General features: G+C 41.5%; 1 protein-coding gene across 1 annotated transcript in view; it reads left to right on the top strand.

Moving 5' to 3' along the window:
- Positions 1–579: 579 nt before the first annotated feature.
- LOC106578369 (RPE-retinal G protein-coupled receptor) overlaps positions 580–24,442 on the top strand; it is a 36,345-nt gene continuing 12,482 nt past the window's right edge. The window contains exons 1-5 of the mRNA XM_014157088.2: positions 580–929; positions 1,267–1,423; positions 2,855–2,976; positions 11,214–11,367; positions 21,635–21,752. Of these exons, the coding sequence (XP_014012563.1) occupies positions 851–929; positions 1,267–1,423; positions 2,855–2,976; positions 11,214–11,367; positions 21,635–21,752 (630 nt within the window). The 5' untranslated portion in view covers positions 580–850. The remainder of the gene's footprint in view (positions 930–1,266; positions 1,424–2,854; positions 2,977–11,213; positions 11,368–21,634; positions 21,753–24,442) is intronic.

The following is a 24,442-nucleotide window of genomic DNA, read 5'->3' as shown; positions in this document are numbered from 1 at the left end:
GCCATAATACATTTTACAGACACAAAAATATCCCACCATATGGAACAAATAAATTATGATTTTTATACAGTATGACTTTACAAACACAACTGTGGATGGAAACCTGAGTGAGTCTGACCACCAGTCAGAGACCACTATGATGACCCACCAAATGTGTTTGACGGATCCTTTTTGTCTTCTTCTAATGCCTCTTAAGGGGAAAGTAATCCAATAGTAACTGAAAGTAATCCGATTATGTTCGGCTAATCCAAAAGTTACGTTATTTTGGACAGGTAACTAGTAACTATAACAGATTACATTTAGAAAGTAACCTACCCAACCCTGCCTAGGTTATACTGTTTATAGGCCTATACATGTTATGTAGCCTATATATCTGTAAAGGGTGCTGTATATTACTGCCATGCAAACACTTCAGTAGCCTACAAAAAGCCTACAAAAAGCATGAATGAATGGATGTATATGGCTGGGTGCTGAACATCTTTCAACAGAGTTGTAACAGAGTTGCACCAAACATGTGCATTTGACATTAAGGTCATCCTTCTCCAGACGGTGGTCTTACACAGACAGAAAGGCTTGTTGTGTAACTAGTAGAGAGCTTTAGAGTAGCGGTGTGTAAATACGTATTAGGGGACAGCGGGTTGTGTTGTTACGTTCATTAAGACATTCTTGTGCGGATTGGGGCAAGAGAGTGAGAGAGCTTTACATAATTGCATGCATGCTTTTTCATGTGAAATGCCCCTTTAAAAGTGGGATCAGTTAGGTTAGAGGCACATTGTAAAGCAAGCGGACAGTGAAGAGTAAGTAGATCTGTGATTTCTGCACTTTACTGGTGTGAAAAATCGCATTGAAGATGGTGTCTTCCTACCCTTTACCGGATGGTTTCTCAGACTTCGATGTATTCTCTTTGGGATCTTGTCTGCTAGTGGAGGGTGAGTGATGGAATTCATCCATAAATGCGGTAGCTATGCTTCAATATGCTATGTTAGACCTGATGCTCCGTGTTCAGGTTTGGTGGCCTGTTCACGCACTCTTTAACAAGGAGTGGTAGCAGTGCAGTTATGTGACCTGATGCAATATGGATGAAATGCTGATTTTGTCCAGAAAATTGCATGATATATCCTATAATTTCACATTCAATAGCCTGGAATAACACATTATTATTGTTTAAACAGGCTTCCAAAAGAAAACTTCTCATCATGGAATATGTGCTCTGCCATGCACACTGCCACTGTGTTTATAACCTATTCTGTGTTATGTCCCTTAAAGGTCTTCTGGGATTCTTCCTGAATGCTGTGACAGTCGCTGCTTTCCTCAAAATAAGAGAACTGAGAACCCCCAGCAATTTCCTAGTCTTGAGTTTGGCATTGGCCGATATGGGCATCTCTGCGAACGCAACCATTGCCGCTTTCTCCAGTTTTCTGAGGTGAGTGACATAGCATACTAATCCTCTCCATCACCTTATTCACTTTTTACTCAAACTGACTCATTGTTGCAACGTTTTGCCACTGCAAAATACCATGAATTGAATATGGAATATTATATACTGGGGGTTCTCAATACCATAGCGGACCAACTCAAAGGAGAATATGTGTCTCTCTCTCTCTCTGACATATTCCAATCAATAGCCTAATCAATATCTCTGGTTTTAGAGTAGTAGATTGATAATTCCGGGGCAAAGGCCAACGGGGTAGGGTCATAACAGACCTCCCGGGGACTGTGCTGTGATGCATAAAGGCGGAGGATTTAGAACTCTTTAATCGGGGGGATGAACGATGATGCTCTGGGTTGGCGTCTAGGTGGTTTAGGATTAAAACAGGCACCAGATTCACTTCAAATTCAAATGGTTATTAATAGATGACCATGGCCAATGCAAAATATCATAAACAGACACTGGCCTTCCCTGCAGTCTAGTTCTATGCACTGTAAAGTGTTTGCCATTAATCTGACAGTATCTTACAGGCATCTCGGTGGTGAGTAAAATTCTGTATTTCATATTGCTGTACACCTACTGTAATATAAATACAGTATCAAAGCAAGTACTGTGTAATGACACACAGTACACTACCACAAATTGACTGTACACTTGACCATATTATACTATAAAAAAGTAACTGCTACTGTAATCGGAATGAATTAATTAATGGATGAATGAATGAAATTCATTGAGGGGAGGAGTTTGTATTTCACTGTAATTACAAGTGATTAGTGCAAGCAGGTTGGCTGCTATTATATTACAGTATATGAATTTATATTTCATGTTTTATATCACTTGCACTTCTAGAGGCCTTCTCAAAGGCTTCCAAACTGACAGAGACTGCAGGGTAAAACAGACCAAAAGGACATGACATAATGCTCAACACTTAAAGCTTTGAGACTTGCTGCCATTTCAATCTGTCGACTACACATTTTAAATTGGTGGAGCACTATAACCACATACGAGTTAAATTGGTACAGCATTCTCACTCATGGCTGCAACAAATATAGCTTCTTACAAGGTACGCCTCAAAATATGTTCATGAGCCAGAAACAAACATACCATGCATCCCTTAGTGGTCAAAAGGTTTTTAGGGCTCAAACAATACAATACGGTATGGTACTGCATTCTGTGGGGTGGAATTACAGTACCATTTGAAATATGCCAATTTTCCCACAATGCACCATCATTTACAGCATGCTGCAGTAAAATGTTTTAAAGTTTATTTTTGTTGATAATACTAAAAATGGCCATATAAATGACAGTTTTCTGTTACATTGTGCTCTACCAGTCTATCAATTCACTGTTGAACACAATAAAAAGAATAACAATGTTAAGGCCTAATGTATTGTCTTTCCCCCTCTTTACGCTCTTCTCCAGGTACTGGCCTTATGGCTCTGATGGCTGCCAGACTCACGGCTTCCAGGGTTTCGTGACAGCTCTCGCCAGCATCCACTTCATTGCTGCCATTGCATGGGACAGATACCACCAGTACTGCACAAGTAAGTGGCATGAGTCTCATCGGTCTCTTAGGTCTCATACATCTCCATAGACACACGCACACACAGATACACACACACATCCATCCCCAACAACAAATGCACACTAAACTGGACTAATCTTTGTGTACAGCTGTTCTTGGGGCCTCACAGCATCCTAAAAGGCCATCTGGCCTAAGAGTCTACTGGTCTGTGATGAGGTCACTCATCTACATGGTTATAATGACCTCTCACAAAGACATAATCTGCAGATTACACCCACACTGACACACTTTCTATTGTGTTATGACCTTGTCAAACTATACATTGAGTGTACAAAACATTAAGGACACCTGCTCTTTCCATGACATAGACTGACCAGGTGAATCCAGGTGAAAGCTATGATCCCTTATTGATGTCACTTGTTAAATCCACTTCAATTAGTGTAGATGAAGGGGAGGAGACAGGATAAAGAATGATTTTTAAGTCTTAAGAATATTGAGACGTGGATTGTGTGTGTACCATTCAGAGGGTGAATGGGCAAGACAAAATATTTAAGTGGATTTGAACGGGGTATGGTAGTAGGTGCCAGGTGCACCAGTTTGTATCAAGAACTGCAACGCTGCTGGGTTTTTCACGCTCAACAGATTCCTGTGTGTATCAAGAATGTTCCACCACCCAAAGGACATCACAACTGTGGGAAGCATTGGAGTCAACATGGGCCAGCATCCCTGGGGAACGTTTTTGATATATACAGTTGAAGTCAGAAGTTTACATACACTTAGGTTGGAGTCATTAAAACTTGTTTTTCAACCACTCCACACATTTTTTGTTAACAAACTGTAGTTTTGACAAGTTGGTAAGGACATCTACTTTGTGCATAATTTTTCCAACAACTGTTTACAGACAGATTATTTCACTTATAATTCACTGTATCACAATTCCAGTGGGTCAGAAATGTACATACACTAAGTAGACTGTGCCTTTTAACAGCTTGGAAAATTCCAGAAAATGATGTCATGGCTTTGGAAGCTTCTGATAGGCTAATTGACATCATTTGTCACACCCTGACCATAGAGAGCCCTTGGAGAGCCCTTGGAGAGCCCAGAGCGTGACTATGGGGGTGTTCTAGTCATTCTATTTCTATGTTGGTGAGTTGTATGGTTCCCAATTAGAGGCAGCTGGTAATCGTTGCCTCTAATTGGGGATCATATTTAGGAAGCCCTTTCTCCCACCTGCTTTGTGGGATATTGTTTTGTGTTGTGCATGTTGCAGCACGTAGTTCACTTTGCATTAATGCACGTAGTTTCACTTTGCATTAAATATGTGGAACTCAACTCACGCTGCGCCTTGGTCCGTCTTTCATCACGAGCGTGACATCATTTGAGTCAATTGGAGGTGTACCTGTGGATGAATTTCAAGGCCTACCTTCAAACTCAGTGCCTCTTTGCTTGAAATCATGGGAAAATCAAAAGAAATCAGCCAAGACCTCATAAAAACAATTGTAGACCTCCACAAGTCTGGTTCATTCTTGGGAGAAATTTCCAAATGCCTGAAGGTACCACGCTCATCTGTACAAATAATAGTATGCAAGTATAAACACCATGGGACAACGCAGCCGTCATACCGCTCAGGAAGGAGACGCATTCTGTCTCCTAGAGATGAATGTACTTTGGTGCAAAAAGTGCAAATCAATCCCAGAACAACAGCTTAGGACCTTGTGAAGATGCTGGAGGAAACAGGTACAAAAATATCTATATCCACAGTAAAACAAGTCCTATATCGACATAACCTGAAAGCCCGCTCAGCAAGGAAGAAGCCACTGCTCCAAAACCGCCATAAAAAAGCCAGAATATGGTTTGCAACTGCACATGGGAACAAAGATGAAACAAAAATAGAACTGTTTGGCCATTTTGAACATCGTTAGGTTTGGAGGAAAAAGGGGGAGGATTGCAAGCTGAAGAAAACCATCCCAACCGTGAAGCACGGGGGTGGCGGCATCATGTTGTGGGGGTGCTTTGCTGCAGGAGGGACTGGTGCACTTCACAAAATAGATGGCATCATGAGGGAGGAAAATTATGTGGATATATTGAAGCAACATCTCAAGACATCAGTCAGGAAGTTAAAGCTTGGTCGCAAATGGGTCTTCCAAATGTACAATGACCCCAAGCATACTTCCAAAGTTGTGGTAAAATGGCTTAAGGACAACGAAGTCAATGTATTGGAGTGGCTATCAAAAAGCCCTGACCTCAATCCCATAGAAAATGTGTGGGCAGAACTGAAAAAGTGTGAGCAAGCAAGGAGGCATACACACCTGACTCAGTTACACCAGCTCTGTCAGGAGGAATGGGCCAAAATTCACCCAACTTATTGCGGGAAGCTTATGGAAGGCTAACCGAAACGTTTGATCCAAGTTAAACAATTTAAAGGCCATGCTACCAAATACTAATTGAGTGTATGTAAACTTCTGACCCGCTTGGAATGTGATGAAAGAAATAAAAACTGAAATAAATCACTCTACTATTATTCTGACATTTCACATGCTTAAAATAAAGTGGTGATCCTAACTGACCTAAGACAGGGAATTTTTACTTGGATTAAATGTCAGGAATTGTATATAAAAAAATATTTTAAAAAATATTTTAAATGTATTTGGCTATGGTGTATGTAAACTTCCGATTTCAACTATATATATATATATATATATATATATTTTTTTTTGAGGCAAAGATGGGGGTCGAGTGATAAATGGCAGATATGTGAGGGCAGAACTAATAAACGGGCTCTGCCCGATCACTAAAATGGCCACCCCGATCAGAACTACAGATCACAAAATGGCCAACTGCCAAAACTACAATTCCCAGAAGCAAGGGGAACCCTCAGAAGGTGGAGCCGACCCACAGATAAAGGGTCAAGAAAAACCAGGAAGAGCGAGAGAGGGCGGGAAGGTTCTATGAACCATAGAGAAAGAGACAATCTACATTGGCTGGATTTACCGTGTATGAGCTGGACTGTTTTGGACTTACCTGTTGGCGTTTAGACCTGGACCTACCGAGAACCAGATTTGTGTACCGAACCCTGCTATCCTTGACCTTACCTGCGGCCTGGGTGGACCAGGACAACGAAACAAACACACAGGTACTGTCATGTTCGAAAGAACTTTCATTCTGGGCTGACTTTGGTGACAGTTTCCCACTTAATTTGTGACAAACGCTCCTAACTTTGAAAAGGTTTGCCACAATCTATCTATCTATCTATCTATCTATCTATCTATCTATCTATCTATCTATCTATCTATCTATCTATCTATCTATCTATCTATCTATCTATCTATCTATCTATCTATCTATCTATCTATCTATCTATCTATCTATCTATCTATCTATCTATCTATCTATCTATCTATCGACAAGGTAGAGAGGGTATAAAAAAATATAGTATACAGAAGACCAAGTCCATATTATAGCAAGGATAGCTCAAATAAGTAAAGAGAAATGACAGTCCATCATTACTTTAAGACATGAAGGTCAGTCAATATTGAAAAGTTCAAGAACTTTGAAAGTTTCTTCAAGTGCAGTTGCAAAAACCATCAAGCGCTATGATTAAACTGGCTCTCATGCGAATTGCCACAGGAATGTAAGACCCAGAGTTACCTCTGCTGCAGAGGATAACAATCTGGACCCTCTCTTTCTAAAACTATCCACCGCCATTATTGCAACCCCTATTACCAGCCTGTTCAACCTCTTTCGTATCGTCCGCGATCCCTAAAGATTGGAAAGCTGCCGCGGTCATCCCCCTCTTCAAAGGGGGTGACACCCTAGACACAAACTGTTACAGACCTATTTCCATCCTGCCCTGCCTTTCTAAAGTCTTTGAAAGCAAAGTTAATAAACAGATCACTGACCATTTCGAATCCCACCGTACCTTCTCCGCTGTGCAATCCGGATTCCGAGCCGGTCACGGGTGCACCTCAGCCATGCTCAAGGTTCTAAACGATATCATAACCACCATCGATAAAAGACAGTACTGTGCAGCCATCTTCATCAACCTGGCCAAGGCTTTCGACTCTGTCAATCACCGTATTCTTATCGGCAGACTCAATAGCCTTGGTTTTTCTGACTGCCTCGCCTGGTTCACCAACTACTTTGCAGACAGAGTTCAATGTGTCAAATCGGAGGGCATGTTGTCCGGACCTCTGGCAGTCTCTATGGGAGTACCACAGGGTTCAATTCTCGGGCCACAGGGTTCATTTCTCGGGCTGACTCTTTTCTCTGTATATATCAATGATGTCGCTCTTGCTGCGGGCGATTCCATGATCCACCTCAATGCAGATGACGCCATTCTGTATACTTCTGGCCCTTCCTTCGACACTGTGCTGACAAACCTCCAAATGAGCTTCAATGCCATACAACACTCCTTCTGTGGCCACCAACTGCTCTTAAACTCTAGTAAAACCAAATGCATGCTTTTCAACCGTTCGCTGCCCGCACCTGCCCCCCCCGGCTAGCATCACCACCCTGGACGGTTCCGACCTAGAATATGTGGACAACTATAAATACCTAGGTGTCTGGTTAGACTGAAAACTCTCCTTCCAGACTCATATTAAACATCTCCAAACCAAAATCAAATCTAGAATTGGATTTCTATTTCGCAACAAAGCCTACTTCACTCACGCCGCCAAACTTACCCTAGTAAAACTGACTATCCTACTGATCCTCGACTTCGGCGATGTCATCTACAAAATAGCTTCCATTACTCTACTCAGCAAACTGGATGCAGTCTATCACAATGCCATCCGTTTTGTTACCAAATCACCTTATACCACCCACCACTGCGACCTGTATGCTTTAGTCGGCTGGCCCTCGCTACATATTCGTCGCCAGACCCACTGGCTCCAGGTCATCTATAAGTCTATGCTAGCTTAAGCTTCGCCTTATCTCAGTTCACTGGTCACGATAACAACACCCACCTGTAGCACACGTTCCAGCAGGTATATCTCACTGATCATCCCCAAAGCCAACACCTCATTTGGCCGCCTTTCCTTCCAGTTCTCTGCTGCCAGTGACTGGAAGGAATTGCAAAAATGGCTGAAGTTGGAGACTTATTTCCCTCACCAACTTTAAACATCAGCTACCTCTGCTGCTAACCGATCGCTGCAGCTATACATAGTCCATCTGTAAATTGCCCACCCAATCTACCTACCTCATCCCCATACTGTTTTTTATTTTATTTACTTTGCTGCTCCTTTGCACACCAGTATTTCTACTTGCACATCATCATATGCTCATTTATCACTCCAGTGTTAATCTGCTAAATTGTAATTATTCGCTCCTATGGCCTATTTATTGCCTACCTCCTCATGCCTGTTGCACACACCGTATATAGACTTTATTTTTTTCTACTGTGTCATTGACTTGTTTATTGTGTTATTGGCTTGTTTATTGTTTACGCCATGTGTAACTCTGTGTTGTTGTCTGTGTCACACTGCTTTGCTTTATCTTGGCCAGGTCGCAGTTGTAAATGAGAACCTGTTCTCAACTAGCCTACCTGGTTAAATAAAGGTGAAATAAAAAACATTTAAAAATAAGTTCATTAGAGTTACCAGCCTCAGAAATTGCAGCCCAATTAAATGATTTACAGAGTTCAAGTAACAGACACGTCTCAACATGAATTGTTCAGAGGAAACTGTGTGAATCAGGCCTTCATGATTGTATTGCTGCAAAGAAACCACTACCAAAGGACACCAATAAGAAGAAGAAACTTGCTTGGGCCAAGAAACACAAGCAATGGACATTAGATCTGTGGAAATTTGTCCTTTGGTCTGGAGTCAAAATTTTTGGTTCCAACTGCCCTGTCTTTGTGAGATGCGGTGTGGGTGAACGGATATATTTCCCTCCATAAAGCATGGAGGAGGTGGTATTACGGTGTGGGGGTGCTTTGCTGGTGACACTGCTATTTTACCAAGAAGGAGAGTGATGGAGTGCTGCATCAGACTACCTGGCCTCCACAACCCCTCGACCTCAACCAAATTAAGATAGTTTGGGATGAGTCGGACCACAGAGTGAAGCAAAAACAGCCAACAAGTGCTCAGCATATGTGAGAACTCCTTCAAGACCGTTGGAAAAGCATTCCAGGTGAAGCTGGTTGAGAGAATGCCAAAGCTGTCATCAAGGCAAAGGGTGGCTATTTGAAGAATCTCACATGTAGAATATAATTTGATTTGTTTAACAGTTTTTTTTGGTTACTACATGATTCCATATGTGTTATTTCATAGTTTTGAATGCACTATATATACACATACACACACTACCATTGAAAAGTTTGGGGTCACTTAGACATTTCCTTGTTTCTGAAAGAAAAGCACATTTTATGTCCAATAAAAAACATAATTGATCAGAAATACAGTGTAGACATTGTTAATGTTGTAAATTACTATTGTAGCTGGAAACTGCTGATTTTTAATGGAATATCTACATGGGCGTACAGAGGCCCATTATCAGCAACCATCACTCCTTTGTTCCAATGGCACGTTGTGTTAGCTAATCTGTCACGAGCGTCGTAAGGAGTGGACCAAAATGCAGCGGGTATATTTATCATCTTCTTATTTATTGAAGGAAAAACACTTAAACAAAACAAACGATGAAAACACTCCCGTTAGTTGCACAGACTATACAGGAAACAACCACCCACAAAACACAAGTGAAACAAACCCCAACTAAATATGGCCTCCAATTAGAGGCAACGACAACCAGCTGACTGAAATTGGAGGTCCTACCAAAATCCCAACACAGAAATAGAAAATGTAGAACATAAACCAAAAAAACCGAACCACACAAAACAAATACCCCCTGCCACGCCCTGACCAAACTACAATAACCAATAACCCCTTTTACTGGTCAGGACGTGACATAATCCAAGTTTATCATTTTAAAAGGCTAATTGATCATTAGAAAACCCTTTTGCAATTATGTTTGCACAGCTGAAAACTGTTGTTTCTGATTAAAGAAGCAACAAACTGGCCTTCTTTAGACTAGTTGAGTATCTGGAGCGTCAGCATTTGTGGGTTTGATTACAGGTTCAAAATGGCCAGAAACAAAGAACATTCTTCTGAAACTCGTCAGTCTACATTTACATCATTTAGCAGACGCTCTTATCCAGAGCAACTTACAAATTGGTCTAGTCTTGTTCTGAGAAATGAAGGCTATTCCATGCGAGGAATTGCCAAGAAACTGAAGATCTCGTACAACGCTGTTTACTACTCCCTTCACAGAACAACGCAAACTGGCTCTAACCAGAATAGAAAGAGGAGTGGGAGGCCCCGGTGCACAACTGAGCAAGAGGACAAGTACATTAAAGTGTCTAGTTTGAGAAACAGACGCCTCACAAGTCCTCAACTGGCAGCGTCATTAAATAGTACCCGCAAAACACCAGTCTCAGTCAACATTGAAGAGGTGACTCCGGGATGCTGGCCTTCTAGTCAGAGTTCCTCTGTCCAGTGTCCTTTTGCCCATCTTAATCTTTTCTTTTTATTGTCCTGTCTGAGATATGCCTTTTTCTTTGCGACTCTCGTGGGGCCTCCCACTCCTCTTTCTATTCTGGTTAGAGACAGTTTTCAACTGTGCTAACATAATTTCAAATGGGTTTTCTAATGATCAATTAGCCTTTTAAAATGATAAACTTGGATTAGCTAACACAACGTGCCATTGGAATGCAGGAGTGATGGTTGCTGATAATGGGCCTCTGTACGCCTAATGTAGATATTCCATAAAAAAAATCTGCCGTTTACAGCTACAATAGTCATTTACAATATTAACAATGTCTATACTGTACATCTAATCAATTTGATGTTATTTTAATGGACAAAAAATGTCCTTTTCTTTCAAAAACAAGGACATTTCTAAGTGACCCCAAACATTTGAATGGTAATGTATTTTTAATCAATTTTAGAGTAAGGCTGTAAAGTAACAAAATATGGAAAAAGTCAAGGGGTATGAATAATTTCTGAATGCACTGTACATATGTCTAGTCCTGGAAAGCCATATGCCTGATGGAATATTTCATTTTTCCATTGGCATGATGGAGAGTAACTGTGTTTGTTTCTAATAGCATAGCACACACTTTTACTCTCCCTCTCCATTTCAATTGGAAATAGAAATTCCCAAAATATAATCTATTCTAATCGTTCCACTTCCATGGCTTCTATAGATTATTGAAATAGTCTATCATAATCATTGTATTTCTATGGTTGTGCTTTTCATCAGGGACAAAGCTACAGTGGAGCAGTGCCATCACTCTGGCTATTTTCATCTGGCTGTTCACCACCTTCTGGTCTGCCATGCCCCTCATCGGCTGGGGAGAGTATGACTACGAACCCCTCAGGACATGCTGTACCCTGGACTACAGCAAAGGAGACAGGTGACAAACACACCCACGTTTCAAGTTTCAGGTTTCAAGTTTTAAATGTCACATGCATAAGAACAGTTAAATGCCTTTCTTGCAATCTCTAAACTCAACTTTGCAGTAATCAATAACAATATAATACTACAAATAACAAGGTAGAACAAAAACACACGAGATATAAAAATAATAAAATTAATAATAACACAAAGTAAGTAAGCATATTATATACATGGTCAGTTCCAGAACCATATTTATAATGTGCAGGGATACTGGAGTGATAGAGGTAGATATGTATAGGGGTAAGGTGACTAGGCATCAGGATATATGTAGAGTAGTAGCAGTGCATATGATGATTGTATGTGAGTGGGTGTGTGTAGATTCAGTACAAGTGTATGAGCAAATTATGTAGTGAGTGTTGAAGTATCAGTGTGCGAAGTGTATAGGGCCCTGTGAGTGTGCATAGAGACAGTGCAAGAGTAAAATACAAAGGTAGACTCAGTCTGTGTAGCCATTTTGTTGGCTACTTCGTTAGCTATGTAGCTGTCTTATGGAATGGGAATAGAAGCTCTTCAGGAGCCTGTTGGTGTCACTCACTCACATGCACACAAACCCATTCTGGTGGGAAGCTGCTATAGACCACCAAGTGCTAACAGTCAGTATCTGGATAACATGTGTGAAATGGTTGGTAGTGTGTGTGAAATCAATAGAGTTATATTTTCTGGGTGATTTTCTGGCTACCCACTCCAGAGAAAGCTTCAAACTGCAACCTGGTTCAGGTTATCATTCAACCAACCAGGGTAGTTACAAACAGCACAGGAATGAAATCATCAACATGTATTGATAACATCTTTATTAATGCTGCAGAAATTTGTTTGAAAGCAGTATTCAAATCCATTGGATGTAGTGATCACAATATAGTGGCCATATCTAGGAAAACCAAAGTTCCAAAGACTGGGCCTAATATAGTGTATAAGAGGTCATATTTCGGGTGGCAGGTAGCCTAGTGGTTAGAGCGTTGGACTTGTAACCGAAAGGTTGCAAGATCAAATCCCTGAGCTGACAAGGTAAAAATCTGTCGTTCTGCCCCTGAACAAGGCAGTTAAACCACTGTTCCTAGGCCGTCATTGAAAATAAGAATTTGTTAAGTGACTTGCCTAGTTAAATAAAGGTCGTATTTATTTATATATATATAAAATTAGGTTTTGTAGCTATTCCTATGTTTTTGAAAGGCAAACCCCACTCCATTATTCATTGAATCAAATGATTCAATCATTACAAAACCCACTGATATTGCCAAATACGTTAATGATGTTTTCATTGGCCAGATTAGCAAATTTAGGCATGACATGCAAGCAACAAATGCTGACACTTCACATCCAAATATACGGTATCTGACCAATTAATAAAAGACAAACATTGTGTTTTTGAATTCTGTGAAGTATGAAGAGGTAAAAAAATGATTGTTGTCTATCAACAATGACAAGCCACATCTTCGATGGAAAATTACTGACGATAATAGCAGATTATATTGCCACTACTATTTGCCATATCTTCCATTTAAGCCTACTAGAAAGTGTGTGCCCTCAGGCCTGGAGGAAAGAAAAAGTTATTCCCCTACCTAAGGATAGTAAAGTCCCATTTACTGGCTCAAATAGCCGACCAGTGAGTCTGTTACCAACCCTTCGTAAACCTTAGGAAAAAATTGTGTTTGACCAGATACATTGCCATTTTACAGTAACAGACTTTTTGCATGAAGGACATTCAACAAGCACGGCACTTACACAAATGACAGCTGAGAGAAATTGATGATAAAAAGATTGTCGGGTTGTTTTGTTAGACTTAAGTGCGGTTTATGACATTATCGATCATAGTCTACTGCTGGAAAAATGAATGCGTTATGGCTGTACACCAACTGCTATTTTGTGGATAAAGAGTTACCTGTCTAACAGAACACAGAGGGTGTTATTTAATGGAAGCCTCTCCAACAAAATCCAGGTAGATTCAGGAATTCCCCAGGGTAGCTGTCTAGGCCCCTTACTTTTCTCAGTCTTTACTAACGACATGCCACTGGCTTTCAGAATGGGTGGCAAGGAATAAGTTTGTCCTAAATATTTCATAAACTAAAAGCATTGTATTTGGGACAAATCATTCACAAAACCCTAAACCTCAACTAAATACTGTTATGAACAGTCCCTTCTGGATTTATCAACATTTTGTGATTTCTGCAGCCAAAAATGCTTGATTTTGCGGCAGCTTTTCTGAAATTCTGTGATACATTTCACAATGTTTTTTTTATATAAAGCAATAAAAGTCAAATGTGCTCAATTTTAGGATGATTTTAAGCAGAATACATAATATTAAAAGTGCAAAAAGGCAAGTGTTTATGTTTCTGAATAACAATGAGCAACAGCTAAATGTGCATTTTAAAGTGAGGCATGGGGAGGGGCTCTATGCAGGGTTTTCCAGCACAGATAGTCTATGATGTTTTGAGTGTGAGGATTTGGGGCATAAGAGCTTTGCGTGCCCACATAAAGGCCGTAGACAAGGTGAGGGCACAAGCGCCAGTGGGGGAAATCTAGGTCAATGGGCAGGGGGTAATGAGATGCAGACAGCAGAGGCTGGGCCTAGTCATGCCAGGGATGATGGTGTAGATGAGGCTGGGCCTAGTCATGCCAGGGATGATGGTGTAGATGAGGCTGGGCCTAGTCATGCCAGGGATGATGGTGTAGATGAGGCTGGGCCTAGTCATGCCATGGATGGTGGTGTAGCTGAGGCTGGGCCTAGTCATGCTATGGATGGTGGTGTAGATGATGCTGGGCCTAGTCATGCTATGGAGGGTGGTGTAGATTAGGCTTGGTCTAGTCAGGTTATGCTAGTGGACAAGGAGAGTATAGTGGGGAAGTGTAAGAGACTAGGGGGAGGAGGGGGGTGTCAAGCGTAAAAGGAAAAAGGGTGTGGTCAAAGGCACCATGGAACCTTTTGCCTGGTGCTGGCGGGAAGGCCCTGACCAGAGAGGAAGGGCAGGTGGCCAGGATGGGAGATGGAGATGAGGAGGAAAGTGAGTCTGAGGAAGAGGAGTTATTTTTTTTCAGACTCCTCTTCAATGGGTCCGGAGCTGACAGCCAGTCAAGCAGAGGGTTCAAAGTACATGTTGAGAGAATTGACAAGGTTCCTGAATGAGACCAAGGGGAAAAAAGTTAATCTTGAGGCTTTTTTTCTGATCCGGGAAAGTTTGTAAGATCAGTACAACATGCTATAAAAAATCAGGGGCATGATGTCCTCTCACCCAGGAAACGGTTTAGGTTGAGGAAGTGGGTCACAACAGTGCGTAACGGTCTACCTTCAGAGACTGTTTAGATGTATAGTTTCTTTCTGACACTGGGGCTTTTTGAGCTTTGCTATTGGTCTCTTTCTTTGCTGGCTTTTCTCCCACTTCTTATGGAGACTCTTTGGGTAGGCTCGCTTAATATAAATGGCGCCAGAGATGCGGGAAAGAGTGTTGGGTGAATATGTAAAACAAAAAAAAGTACTGGTGTTGTTTCTGCAGGAGACGCATGGGGGGGATAGGGCCCCTCTGCTTCCTGGGGGTTTGCAGTGGGGTTGTGAAGGGTTTAATGTGTTGGGGGTGTACCTGGGCTTGGAGAGGTGGGTCAGGAAGAACTGGGAGGGGCTGTCACAGGCAGTGGTGTCAAGACTGGCCAGGTGGAGTTGGCTCCTTTCCCAAGTGTCATATAGAAGGAGGGTGCTGATAATCAACAACCTGGTGGCATCTTCCCTGTGGCATAAACTGTCTGTCTGCTCGCAGACCTGCAACACAAGCTGGTGGACTTTTTCTGGTCGGGCCTTCACGGGCTGAGGACGGCAGTGTTGTACATGACCGTCCACGAAGGAGGACAGGGCCCAGTGGAACTGGAGAGCAGGGTGGCTGCTTTCTGACTAAAGGCGGCGCATAGACTGCTGTACCATACTGATGTTGACTGGAGGAATCCAGCATGCGCACTGCTGAGGAGAGCTGGCGGATAAGGGTTGGACCGGCAGCTGTTCCTCATGAAGCTGGAGAGGCTGAGAACAGCAGGTCTCTCAGATTTTTTCTCTGCAGTGCTGAGGGCCTGGCAGCTGCTAAGGCCCACACGAGAAGGGGGTGTGGAGCCTGGGGTGTGGGAGGAGCCTATTTTCCACAATCCAGCCATCCCTTTGAGATCGGTTCAGTCGGCCACCCTGCAGAGGCAACTGATGACCTGCGACTGCTGGGAGAGGAGGGGTGGAAAACCCCGGAAGTCCTGGCAAACAAACAGGAATAACGTCTCTTAGGCTGCTGGAGAGATTCCTGGAGAAGGTCCAGGAGGCACTGTCTGAGCCGGTAAGGGGGGGGGTGTTTGAGCGGCCAAAGGGGGAGGGGCCACCAATGTTTCCGCCACTGCAGGTGACGGCAGATACTGGAGACTGGCAAGGGGGTCTGGAGGACTTGTTAGATTTTTACACTCCGAACCTGTGGGAGTTTGAAGGGGTGGGAGGTAAAGCCCTCTACAACCTCTGTGTTAAGGTAAGGAACATTAGGAGCCTAACAGGGGTGAAGGCACATCATTGGCAGGGGGTATGTGGGACGGAGAGTATGGTGGGTTTTAGATGGAGGGGGCTTTACAAGTACCAAAGTGGTCAGGGGACCTCCAGTGGAGGGTTCTTCATGGAACCCTGGCCACTAACAGCTGGTTGGTACAGGTTGAACTGGGAATCAGGCAGGGGTGTCCTTTCCGTGTTATGAAAGAAACTGTGACTCATTTTTCTGTGTGCGCCAGGTAAAGCCCTTGACGGTTGCCTAGGATACGGGGCGCTACAGCGATTTAAAAAAAATAAAAAAAAAAAGTGCCCATTTTAAATGGCCTCCTACTCAAACTCAGAAGCTAGGATATGCATATAATTAATACTTGTGGATAGAAAACACCCTAAAGTTTCTAAAACTGTTTGAATGGTGTCTGTGAGTATAACAGAACTCATATGGCAGTCAAAACCCCGAGACAGATCGTAACAGGAAGTGGAATTCTGAATTGCGGACTCAACTTCATCACTTTGCCTATAAATCACACCATGAGCAATGGTTCATTGAGCACTTCCTATTGCTTCCACTACATGTCCCCAGTCTTTACAAAGTGGTTTGAGCCTTCTACTGTGAAAACTGACACAATGAGTCTGTGGAACGTGGTCACATGAGGAGGGCCATCACCATTATGACGCCGGCGCCCCTGGCTACCCTCCCCTTTCGAAACGTTTTGAAAGACAATGCAACCGTCCCCCTTGAATGTTATTGGAGCTCTGGTTGAAAAAGGCCCTAAAGATTTATGTTATACAACGTTTGACATGTTTGAACGAACCTAAATTTAAAAAAAAATGCATTTTGTTGAAAGAGGAGTCCTGCGCACGACGGAGCTTTTGGAGCAGCCTTCAGAACGCGCTGCAAGAACAAGCTATTGGAACATAAAGGATTAACTTTTTCAAACGAAAATACATTTGTTGTGGACCTGGGATACCTGGAAGTGCCTTCTGATGAAGATAATCAAAGGTAAGGGATTATTGACAATAGTATACAAGAGTAGATTTGATATGCGATTGTTCCAAGATGGCGCTGACCTGTAACGGTAGCCTATTTTTCTGAGTATCGCATCCCCTTTTATCGCAAAGTGTGATTACCCAGTAAAGTTATTTTTAAATCTGGTATTGCAGGTGCTTTCAAGAGATATTCATCTATAAATCTTAGAATGACAATATTACATTTTAAAAATGTTTTCGAATAGTAATTTAGTAAATTGTAGCGCTGTTTCACCGGATGCATTTGAGGGAAAATAGTTAGTCAACGTCACGCGCCAATGTAAAATGCTGTTTTTATATATAAATATGAACTTTATCGAACAAAAGAATGCATGTATTGTGTAACATGATGTCCTAGGAGTGTCATCTGATGAAGATTGTCAAAGGTTAGTGCTGCATTTAGCTGTTTTTTGGTTATTTGTGATGCATGTGGTTGGTCGGAAAATGGCTATGTGGCTACTTTTACGATATACTCCTCTAACATAATCTAATGTTTTGCTTTTGCTGTAAAGCCTTTTTGAAATCGGACAACGTGGTTCGATTCAGGAGAGGTGTATCTATAAAACGATATAACATAGTCCTATATATGAAAAAAATATATATATTACATTTCGTTATGCTAATGGCGATAGGATTTTTCGCATATGGGACGGAGCCCGTCCTGAGGTTAATGCCATTAATGTCTCTGTTGGAATGTCTGTGTGAGAGGTTGGGGGTAGTTTTTAACTGTTGGGATGTTTATAATGGGGTACAGGTATTCGAATAAGGAGAAGGCCAAATGTCTTTTGTTGAATTTTCTGTTTACTCATGCGAAGTTGGCTATTTGGCTAACAAGGAGGAACAGGGTCAAAGGTGGGGGGATAACAGACCCTTTACTATTATTTAATGGGATGGTCTCTGCGCGCCTTCGGGTAGAATTTGAGTTCTATAGAATGATAAAAAGTTTGGAGATGTTTCAGGAGATATGGTGTGTTGGGGGGGCTGTCTGTATAGCTGGGGAAGATGTATTGGACATCTTGTACAGTTGTAAAAGTGGCAAGGTTTTTTGGTTATTGTGATGTGTGGTGTTGTTTTGTATCGTGTGGTAGAGGGAAAGGTGAGTATGGTACATGTATGCAGTACAGGATATATTTGTGTTTTATTTTTAAGGGGGGGGGTTTTTTATGAAATGAGAATGTTTCATTAAAGAAAGACAAAAAGTCTCTCTCTTAAAAAAACAGATTCAAAGCTGATGAATCACTTTCAATTTGAGGATCGATATTCCTTTCTAATAAATTGTCTTCAAAATTCTTGATTGTGATTTTTTTTTTTCTGAAAGGGTTGTAAGGGAGATAAAGAACAGAACACGGAAAAATAGAGTTGTGGTTGATTTATTTTTTTTTAAAATCCAGAAAGATTGTGCTTTCGTGATCTGTGTTAAATTTTACAGAGTTCAAAACGGCAATGCTGACAAATTGCACTCTGTGATTTGAGCAGCGCTCTCCATAGTCAGAATGGGGAGAGCAGAATGCAGACCACCCTTCTTAAGCCAAGGTTAGCAGAGTAAAAGTTTGAGTAAAACGCCACTCCAAAAAAAAACGGATAAAAAAATACACCTTATGGAACAGTGGGGATTGTGAAGCAACACAAACATAGGCACAAACAAACGATAACATACACATGGATTTTGTGTTGTAGATATGTGGTAGTAGGGTAGGGGCCTGAGGGAACACACTTAATATGTTGTGAAATCTGTTATGAATGTAGTATAATGTTTTTTTTAAATGCATAACTGCCTTAGTTTTGCTGGACCCCAGGAAAAACACACACACACCTTCACATATTGCAAAAAGACTGACTGATGGACACACACACACACACACACACCATTGCCAAAACCTTCAGCCCTGCCATGTCTAGCCAAACATCAACCTTAGTACAGTACCTGGTTTTACAGATACATATCAGACATACAGTGCCTTGCAAAAGTATTCATCCCCCTTGGCGTTTTTCCTATTTTGTTGCATTACAACCTGTAATTCAAATGGATTTTTATTTGTATTTCATGTAAGGGACATAGTCCAAATTGGTGAAGTAAAGTGAAAAAAATAACTTGTTTAAAAAAATCTACAAAATAAAAAACGGAAAAGGGGTGCATGCATATGTATTCACCCCCTTTACTATGAAGCCCCTAAATAAGATCTGGTGCAACCAATTACCTCCAGAAGTCACATAATTATTTAAATAAAGTCCACCTGTGTGCAATCTAAGTGTCACATGATCTCAGTATATTTACACCTATTCTGAAAGGCTCTAGAGTCTGCAACACCACTAAGCAAGGGGCACCACCAAGCAAGCGGCACCATGAAGACCAAGGAACTCTCCAAACAGGTCAGGGACAAAGTTGTGGAGAAGTACAGATCAGGGTTGGGTTAAAAAAAAATATCAGAAACTTTGAACATCCCACGGAGCACCATTAAATTCATTATTAAAAAATGGAAAGAATATGGCACCACAAAAACCTGCCAAGAGAGGGCACCCCACCAAAACTCACGGACCAGGCAAGCAGGGCATTAATCAAAGAGGAAACAAAGAGACCCCTGAAGGAGCTGCAAATTTCCACAGCGGAGATTGGAGTATCTGTCCATAGAACCACTTTATGCTGTACACTTCACAGAGCTGGGCTTTACGGAAGAGTGGCCAGAAGAAAAGCCATTGCTCCCACGCTCAGGCAAAACTCACCCAAAAATCAAAACTCAAATTTTTCAAAAATACAACTATGTAACATCTCCTTAATCTAAATCAAAATTTAAATTTTTAAAGTTTTACCTACTTTTACCCCCTAGCATTATAATTTTTGTAAGCAGTACATTTTACAGCCAAACTAAACCAGTAAATAACCTTTTACAATCTTTGAAGTTTTTTTCTTAATCATATTTATATACAAAAACGTTATTATATTGCCCAAATCTTGCCAGATTTAAAAATAACCTTACTGGGAAATCACACTTTGCAATAATCTGAGCACTGCGCCCAGAAAAATACGCGTTGCGATACAGACTAGACGTCATGTTGGGGAGATCTAAAATCGAAAAATACTATGTAAATAATCCATTACCTTTGATTCTCTTCATCAGATGTCACTTCCAGGTATCACAGGTCCATAACGAATGTAGTTTTGTTCAAAAAAGCTCATCATTTATGTCCAAAAATCTCCGTCTCGTTAGCACATGATGTAAGCCAGCCGGACTTCTCGTCATGAACGAGGGGAAAAATATATTTCCGTTCGTTCAAACATGTCAAACGTTGTATAGCATAAATCATTAGGGCCTTTTTAACCAGAACATGAATAATATTCAAGGTGGACGAATGCATAGTCTTTTATAACGTATTGGAACGAGGGTACCCAACATGAAGTAGCGCGCCAGGTGTCTAATGGGACATCACCGTTCCATGGCTCTTGTTCGGTCAGATCTCCCTCCAGAAGACTCAAAACACTTTGTAAAGGCTGGTGACATCTAGTGGAAGCAATAGGAAGTGCCAAAATATTCCTAAACCCCTGTGTTTTTCAATGGGATAGGTTTAAAGTCAATACAACACATCAGGTATCCACTTCCTGTCAGAAAATGTCTCAGGGTTTTGCCTGCCAAATGAGTTCTGTTATACTCACAGACACCATTCAAACAGTTTTGGAAACTTTAGAGTGTTTTCTATCCATATATAATAAGTATATGCATATTCTAGTTACTGGGTAGGATTAGTAACCAGATTAAATCGGGTACATTTTTTTTATCCAGACGTGCAAATGCTGCCCCCTAGACCCAACAGGTTAACGAAAAAAAATAAGCAAACATGTTTGGTGTTTGCCAAAAGACATGTGGGAGACTCCCCAAACATTTAGTCAGATGACACTAAAATTGAGCTTTTTGGCCATCAAGGAAAATGCTATGTCTGGCGCAAACCCAACACCTCTCATCACCTCGAGAGCCCCATCCCCATCGGCAGGACCTGGGAAACTGGTCAGAATTGAGGGAATGATGGATGGCACTAAATACAGGGAAATTCTTGAGGGAAACTTTGTTTTCAGTCTTCCTGAGATTTGAGACTGGGGCGGAGATTCACCTTCCAGCAGGACAATGACCCTAAGCAAACTGCTAAAGCAACACTTGAGTGGTTTAAGGGAAAACATTTAAATGTCTTGGAATGGCCTAGTCAAAGCCCAGACTTCAATCCAATTGAGAATCTGTGGTATGACTTAAAGATTGCCGTACACCAGCGGAACCCATCCAACTTGAAGGAGCTGGCGCAGTTTTGCCTTGAAGAATGAGCAAAAATCACAGTGGCTAGATGTGCCAAGCTTATAGAGACATACCCCAATAATTGCTGCAAAAGGTGGCTCTACAAAGTATTGACTATGGGGTGAATAGTTTTGCACTCAAGTTCAGTTTTTTTGTCTTATTACTTGTTTGTTTCACAATAAAAAAATATTTTGCATCTTCAAAGTGCTAGGCATGTTGTGTAAATCAAATGATACAAATCCCCCCAAAATCTATTTTAATGCCAGGTTGTAAGCCACAAAATAGGAAAAATGCAAAGAGGGGGTTAATACTTTTGCCAGCCACTGTAGAGTATTGTCTCTTTCTGTCTTGTGAAACATTCATCTTTGCTCCCCAGGTGCACTTGTTTCATAACATCATGTGTTCTTTCTTCTTCTAAACAGCAACTATGCATCCTACCTGATCCCCATGGCCATTTTCAACATGGCCATCCAGACCTTTGTTGTCATGTCCTCCTACCAGTCCATCGGCCAAAAATTCAAGAAGACTGGAAACCCCAGGGTAAGAAGCATGTCTGCTATTATTTTCATTCATGGCTAAGCCCTGTTCCAATACTGTATTTTTATTTGTATTTATTATGGATCCCCATGCCAAGGCAGCAGCAACTCTTTTTATTTTTTATTTAACCTTTACTAGGCTATTCAGTTAAGAACAAATTCTTATTTACAATGACGGGCTACCAAAAGGCAAAAGACCTCCTGCGGGGATAGGGCCTGGGATAAATAAAGAAAATATAGGACAAACACGCATCATGACAAGAGAGACAACACAACATAAAGAGAGACCTAAAACAACAACATAGCAAGGCAGCAACCAATGACAACACGGCATGGTAGAAACACATGATAGCAGCACAACTTGGGGCAGCAGCACAACATGGTAGCAGCACAAAACATGGTACAAAAATTATTGGGCTCAGACAACAGCACAAAGGGCAAGAAGGTAGAGACAACAATGCATCCTGCAAAGCAGCCACAACTGTCAGTAAAAGTGTCCATGATTGAGTCTTTGAATGAAGAGATTGAGATAAATCTGTCCAGTTTGAGTATTTGTTGCAGCTCGTTCCCTTCACTATTGACTTTGAGACTGGTGTTTTGCGGGTACTACTTAATGAAGCTGCCAGTTGAGGACTTGTGAGGCGTCTGTTTCTCAAACTAAACACTAATGTACTTGTCCTCTTGCTCAGTTGTGCACCGGGGCCTCCCACTCCTCTTTCTATTCTGGTTAGAGCCAGTTTGCGTTGTTCTGTGAAGGGAGAAGTACACAGCGTTGTACGAGATCTTCAGTTTCCTGGCAATTTCTCGCATGGAATAGCCTTCATTTCTCAGAACAAGAATACTGACGAGTTTCAGAAGAAAGTTGGTTTCTATCCATTTTGAGCCTGAAATCGAACCCACAAATGCTGACGCTCCAGATACTCAACTAGTCTAAAGAAGGCCAGTTTTATTGGTTCTTTAATCACTAACAGATTCTGTGCTACCATAATTGCAAAAGGGTTTTCTAATGATCAATTAGCCCTTTTTTAAAATTATTATATTTTATTTCACCTTTATTTAACCAGGTAGGCTAGTTGAGAACAAGTTCTCATTTACAACTGCAACCTGGCCAAGATAAAGCAAAGCAGTGTGACACAGACAACAACACAGTTACACATGGAATAAACAATTAACAAGTCAATAAACAAGTCAATGACACAGTAGAAAAAAAGAGTCTATATACAGTGTGTGCAAAAGGCATGAGGAGGTAGGCAATAAATAGGCCATAGGAGCGAATAATTATAATTTTGCAGATTAACACTGGAGTGATAAATGAGCAGATGATGTGCAAGTAGAGATACTGGTATGCAAAAGAGTAGAAAAGTAAATAAAACCAGTATGGGGATGAGGTAGGTAGATTGGGTGGGCTATTTACAGATGGACTATGTACAGCTGCAGCGATCGGTTAGCTGCTCAGATAGCTGATGTTTAAAGTTGGTGAGGGAAATAAAAGTCTCCAACTTCAGTGATTTTTGCAATTCGTTCCAGTCACTGGCAGCAGAGAACTGGAAGGAAAGGCGGCCAAATGAGGTGTTGGCTTTAGGGATGATCAGTGAGATATACCTGCTGGAACGTGTGCTACGGGTGGGTGTTGTTATCGTGACCAGTGAACTGAGATAAGGCGAAGCTTTACCTAGCATAGACTTACAGATGACCTAGAGCCAGTGGGTCTGGCGACGAATATGTAGCGAGGGCCAGCCGACTAGAGCGTACAGGTCGCAGTGGTGGGTGGTATAAGGTGATTTGGTAACAAAATGGATGGCACTGTGATAGACTGCATCCAGTTTGCAGAGTAGAGTATTGGAAGCTATTTTGTAGATGACATCGCCGAAGTCGAGGATCGGTAGGATAGTCAGTTTTACTTGGGTAAGTTTGGCGGCGTGAGTGAAGGAGGCTTTGTTGCAAAATAGAAAGCCGATTTCTAGATTTGATTTTGGAATGGAGATGTTTAATATGAGTCTGGAAGGAGAGTTTTCAGTCTAGCCAGATACCTAGGTATTTATAGTTGTCCACATATTCTAGGTCGGAACCGTCCAGGGTGGTGATGCTAGTCGGGCGGGTGGGTGCGGGCAGCGAACGGTTGAAAAGCATTAATTTGGTTTTAAAATGATCAACTTGGATTAGCTAACAACATGCCATTGGAACACAGGAGTGATGGTTGCTGGTAATGGTTCTCTGTATGCCTATGTAGATATTCCATAAAAAATCTGACGTTTCCAGCTACAATACTAATTTACAACATTAACAATGTCTACATTGTATTTCTGATCAATTTTATGTTATTTTAATGGACCAAAAAAATTGCTTTTCTTTGAAAAACAAGGACATTTCTAGGTGACCCCAAACTTTTGAACGGTAGTGGACATCCAAGGGCAAGCCGTGCTGCCCTGTTCTGAGCTGATTGCAATTTTCCTGACCACACGACTGAACAGTGGTTCAGGTGCAACAAAACTAGGGCCTGTAGGACCTGCCTTGTTGATAGTGCTGTAAAGAGTAACGTTTCATTATGGACAGACTTCTCCCCATCTTAGCTACTGTTATATCAATATGTTTTTACCATGATCGCTTACAATCCATGGTTACTCCAAGCAGTTTAGTCACCTCAACTTGCTAAATTTCCATATTATTCATTACCAGATTTAGTTGAGGTTTAGG

Source organism: Salmo salar, chromosome ssa19 (assembly GCF_905237065.1).
Source record: "Salmo salar chromosome ssa19, Ssal_v3.1, whole genome shotgun sequence".
NCBI classification, from domain to species: domain Eukaryota; kingdom Metazoa; phylum Chordata; class Actinopteri; order Salmoniformes; family Salmonidae; genus Salmo; species Salmo salar.
Note: the sequence above shows the minus strand (reverse complement) of the source record. Positions and strands in the feature narration are given on the sequence as shown.